Raw genomic sequence first — 5,124 nt, 5'->3', positions numbered from 1 at the left:
CTCAAGCTCAGCAATAGACAGGCAACTTCCCACGACATGAAAGATGTTAAGAAAGCCCTACCATAACATGTCGTGGTGGGAAGTTGCCTATCCACCGAGCTCAAGCATGGCTCAAGAGCACCACCATAGCCTCTCGTTAACGCCGTCCTCCCACACTCATTGTCACACCAAGACGGTTGCTCTAATCCTACAAGTGATGCAAGCTCTCTCACCTGCGAAGAGGATCACGTTGGTTAGCCTAATCACTCAAGAAAGAGAGAGAGAGAGAGAGAGAGAGAGAGAGAGAGAGAGAGAGAGAGAGAGAGAGAGAGACACGAAGCAAGAGCAAAGCTCGGGGGGTGCACTACTTAGAAACCCTACGTATAACGTATCTTCAAGGGGGATTTAAAAAACCCCTTACTTGTAAAATTTTCATGAATAAAATGACTCCTTTTTCTTTATGGACTTACGGGTTTTTTTTTAATCGATTAAAAAAACCCTTCTGTAAATGTACTTTTGTACTTTTTTTTAATCGATTAAAAAACCCCTTCTGTAAATGTACTTTTGTAAATTTACCTTAAAATTTTAAATTAAAAAACCCTTCATTTGAACTCACGTGATATACTTACATATTTTTAGGTGAACCCCTAGAGGAAGGAAGCCCAAACCCTAACCCTAAAGCACACCACACATGCTAGATTAGAGTTGCAAGAGAGAGGGAGAGAGAGAACACTCCACTTCTATTGCACAAATGGGAGAATGAGTTACAAATAAGAGAAATTGGCTTTTATAGTTCCAAGCCTTTTCCCACAAATGGAAAAAGGCTTGGAACTATAAAATGGGAGAATGAGTTACAAACAAGAGAAATTGGCTTTTATAGTTCCAAGCCTTTTCCCACTAGGCCACTCGCGAGTAAGTGACCCGAGGCATCCAAAAAATAGTTACAAGGGCTTTCTCTATGGATTGGCCAACTGACCAAGATCCTCTTGTCTATCCTTCGAAGCTCAATACTTGCGAGCGTCTTTAGGGTGTTTCTCTCATCAAATGATGATATTTACAATATATAGTACCGACGCCCATTACATAAGTATGCAGACATAGTTGTAGTAGGAATGTGTTAACCAATATGTGGTTAACATATGTGATTAACATATAGTTGTAGTAGAAATGTGTTAACCAATATGTGGTTAACATATAGTGATTGATATTGATAGAAATCTCTATTTTTGGCAAAGAGAGTGCCTTGTGAAGAAAAGCACACTCGTATTTTTTGAGGCTATGTCCTATTATTAGAATTAAAAAAGTACAAAAATACTCATGTGTGGGGATAGGCCACACACATGAGGGGGGAAGATTGATAGTATCGTGCAAAGCTAAGTATTTTAATGTGTTAGTTTATGTGCTATTCTAAGCTTGGTTTGTGTTGAACTTGTTGTGTAATTGCTTTAGGTTGAATGGTTGATTAATTCATATGCTTGAGAAATTGATTCCACAATGGCCTAGATGGAGATTCTTGTGTAAGCTCTCAAATAGGCATTTGAATTATAAAGCGTGCATTAGTATACATTTAGCCTATTAATAAAGAGAATACAAAAAAGAAAACCATCTTCAACCTATTCTGAATTTTAAAAGCCAACATATTTTCTTCACTTTCATTAATTTGCAAATGGAGTTGTACCACCAACATTCAAAAGAGAATACAATAATACAAAAAGAGACAAATAACGTATTGCCCATAAGTTATAATGAACCACATGCAATATTAATTGTGACATCAAGAAAATATAGCATTATAGATATTCAAACAAAATCTTCCGATCATAGCCCTCGATGGGGCTGACACATTTGACAAAACCATATTCGATTGACCCAAGCTTCCCACCACTCATCACAATGTCCTGCATAAGCTAGGACCAGGAATGCTTACTAACAAACGCATAAAGAGGAGGCCCCCTAAACTATGAAGGGGAACCAATAATCTCTGCCGTTTTAAGCCATTTCAATGTTTTTTTGTATAGGGGTTGTTGCAATTTGAAGTAGCGAAGGAGACCATAAAAAAGAAAGCTTGTTTTTATTAGTATTTAAAAAGGGGAGAGTCAAAAATCAAGCCTAACAGGCAGCCAATAAAACGTTTTTAAAGAGTACATGTTTGACGACCTAATTGATGATTTCTCCAAGGATCAATTTTAAGGTTTTTTAAAAGAACCAATTTAGTTACCGATTTTGGCCGTGACTGGACGGAATCAGTCACGGCCAAAATCGGACGGACCTCTCGAATTCCGTCAACGTAACCACTGCAGCGGCGGACATCGACTCGCCTTTGGTTGCCCCATAGCTGATCCCATCCGGCACTCATCGGCAGTATTTTGATTAACAGCAGTATCACCCACTTCCATTTCTACCACGCTTTCTTCACCATTTCGCAGGGATTGTTCATCGTCTGTACAGCCGATCTGGGGCGTTGTAATCTCCACAGTCTCATGGTTACAAGCATGCTCCCTTGTGGCAGATGATTTCCACCTGCTCATGGCTCCTCCGCAGCTGATCCCTTGTGGTCTCACCTGACCATGGCTCCTCTCCATCTCTCTTGTGATCTCATTAGATCTGATTTTCCCTTGGTCTGGGCTGCTCAGCTTCTTGGGCGCTTCACTAAGGACTTCACATGCAATTCGAATCTCTGGACCATGCTTGCCAACATCACAATCCTCTTCTTCTTCATCAGCATAGCCTTTATGGGTATCATCTATCTCATGTAACTCTTTGTGGATTGAATTGTTGATGTCATTGATGTGAGTTTCAAACTCCAACTCCAACAAGGCAGGGTGAATTCTAGCACAACTTCTGTTGACATAATTATCCATAACCATGTGAGATGAGATTGTTATAGAGTACATCAGCATCCCCAATATGGTTGCAGGAGCATGCCATCCACATTGAAGACCCCACACTTCATGTGAGTAAAATTTAGGGCAAAGACTCGACCACCGCAAACATGAAGGTCCAATCAAGCACAAGAGGAAAACTCCTCCATATAAGCATAACTGCACAGCAGCTACCAGGAGCAGCCTGTACCAATAGACAGCCTTGCCCAGTTCATCTTTGACCTTTGCATCACTTGTTAAAGGTTGAAGGGGTCCTGCTCTTGAACTTACATAGCTCAAAGCAACACAATGGAGAAACCTTTTCCCGTGGCAATCCGCTCTCATAGGATTCGATGCTGAGGGTCTTCTTCTCAGGATGACCATGAACAGTATTATGTAGAAGCCAAGCTCCATGGTCAGAAACACAGAAAAGGAAATAGAACCAGCATGCCCTCCCCAGACTATGAGCACTATGTATGTTAAGCATTGCAACAGGAGAGAAGAAAAAGTAAAGAGACCTGCAAAATAAACACTCAAATTTTAAGGCTGTTTTATTTTTGGGGCAATGGCCCTATATACATATATATTGAGAGATTTTTCTCCTAATCTACATTGAGAACTCACACACACGTGTGTGGATCCATCGCATGATGAGACCCCTCATTCAAACGGAGATAGTATGATTCAAACCCAGGACCTCGGCTATAAGCTTCGAAAGCACCACGCCGCAGTGGTGAATAATGGCCATATCAGTGTCAGAAATAAACTTTTTTTCTAACCAGTGAAAATAAGGACAACCTTCAAACTCAACTGGTTTTTATTGAGAAAATGCATAGGTTAGTTGGTTTTATAACTAAAGTTTCAAATTTTTGACTCTTTAAATTCAAGGCTAGGCAAAATTACAATCGGTTTTCTCAAAGTTGAGCCATGAAAATTACACTAAAGGACGGTTTTTCTCAATTTGAGCCACGGGATATGTGGTTGGGTCATTCTTATAATGGAACCAGACATGTAGAAGAAGAGGTGCCCTCACCTGATATAATGAAGCCCACCATTTTTAGTCTCCAGCTTATTTGCTGTGTTTTCCTGCTGCTAGATACGGCTAGAATGGCTAATCCCCCATTGACTGTCCCTGATAGGAATGATGCAAAGATGGATACCGTGAGAGTATTTGGGGGCAGGCTTCCGGTTTCATAGTAGTATTGGAAGAACACCATAAATTGTAATGTGAGCTGTGGACCTGTCTCCAAGGAAACAGACAGAATGTTGTACAAAGCTTTTGTATCATCTGCTTCGAGATTGCCTGCAAGTCTGCACACACAAAGCAATATGGAAGGAATGATTGCTCTTTTCTATAGTTCAAGTGGCTTTCTATGCAAATGGTGCACTTAGAATTTGAAGTTTAATTGTGTGTGTGTGAGAGAGAGATGAATGAAAGAAAGAGGAGGAAGGAACCCTTTGTGTGTGTGTGTGTCTGTGTTTGTGACGAATGAAAGCAAGAGGAGGAAGGCACCCTTTGTGTGTGTCTGTGTGTGTGTGAGACGAATGAAAGCAAGAGGAGGAAGGCACCCTTTGTGTGTGTCTGTGTGTGTGTGTGAAAGCAAGAGGAGGAAGGCACCCTTTCCAAGAACTAGCCCTCCATAGGACCTGCACAAGCCTTCTTAATTGCATCAATGGGAACAGATAAGCTGCTTTCAATGGCTGGTCTTCCTTCTTGAGCTCAAGCTTAAAGATAACAGCATTTGTAATGTGAGCTATGGCCATAAGTGCGATCATGGCAATGAATTGCACTGCCGCCATGCGGTAATACTCATCTGCAGTGGCGATGTTGCTTGAGAAATCAAACAGATAGGTGAGTGCAGAGAAGACGATGCCCAGAAGAGCTTGAAGGTCTTCGAAAGAAGCTGAGCGAAGGCTGTCCATCATCTTAGTGTTTGAAGGAATCCATATGGTAATCTCGCTCCTAGCGTTTGAAGGGAATCCATAGGGTAATCTCACTTAGCTTAATTATTATTTTCTTAACAACAAGCGTTTTTACTAGTAAATAATTAATAATGGTATTAGGTATACCATGGAGCCATGCATATGTTGATTTTTATGTACCCCTCTATTGTCCATAATGGTCATCATTTTGTTTCAAAGCCATGCTTGTCATAGAACCGTCTTCGAGAGACTTTTTGTATACTTGGATGACTGACTTGTGACTTCTTGCATACTTGGATGACACAAGTCAGTGACTTTTTGTATGTACTTGGATGACACAAGTCAAGACGGACAGGAGGAA

At 40.8% G+C, this 5,124-nt stretch overlaps 1 protein-coding gene across 1 annotated transcript; it reads right to left on the bottom strand.

Moving 5' to 3' along the window:
• Positions 1-2,091: 2,091 nt before the first annotated feature.
• Positions 2,092-4,619, bottom strand: LOC147603350 (uncharacterized). The gene is made up of 3 exons (XM_086796720.1): positions 4,459-4,619; positions 3,874-4,151; positions 2,092-3,358 (listed from the first exon to the last, which is right to left on the bottom strand). Exons 1-3 carry the CDS (start codon positions 4,614-4,616, stop codon positions 2,262-2,264), a joined length of 1,533 nt encoding a protein of 510 aa, XP_086652846.1. The 5' UTR covers positions 4,617-4,619; the 3' UTR covers positions 2,092-2,261.
• Between the last annotated feature and the right edge of the window lie 505 nt (positions 4,620-5,124).

This window comes from Cibotium barometz, chromosome 64, assembly GCF_041138505.1.
Source record: "Cibotium barometz isolate CiBa-2024 chromosome 64, ASM4113850v1, whole genome shotgun sequence".
Taxonomy (NCBI): Eukaryota; Viridiplantae; Streptophyta; class Polypodiopsida; order Cyatheales; family Cibotiaceae; genus Cibotium; species Cibotium barometz.
Note: the sequence above shows the minus strand (reverse complement) of the source record. Positions and strands in the feature narration are given on the sequence as shown.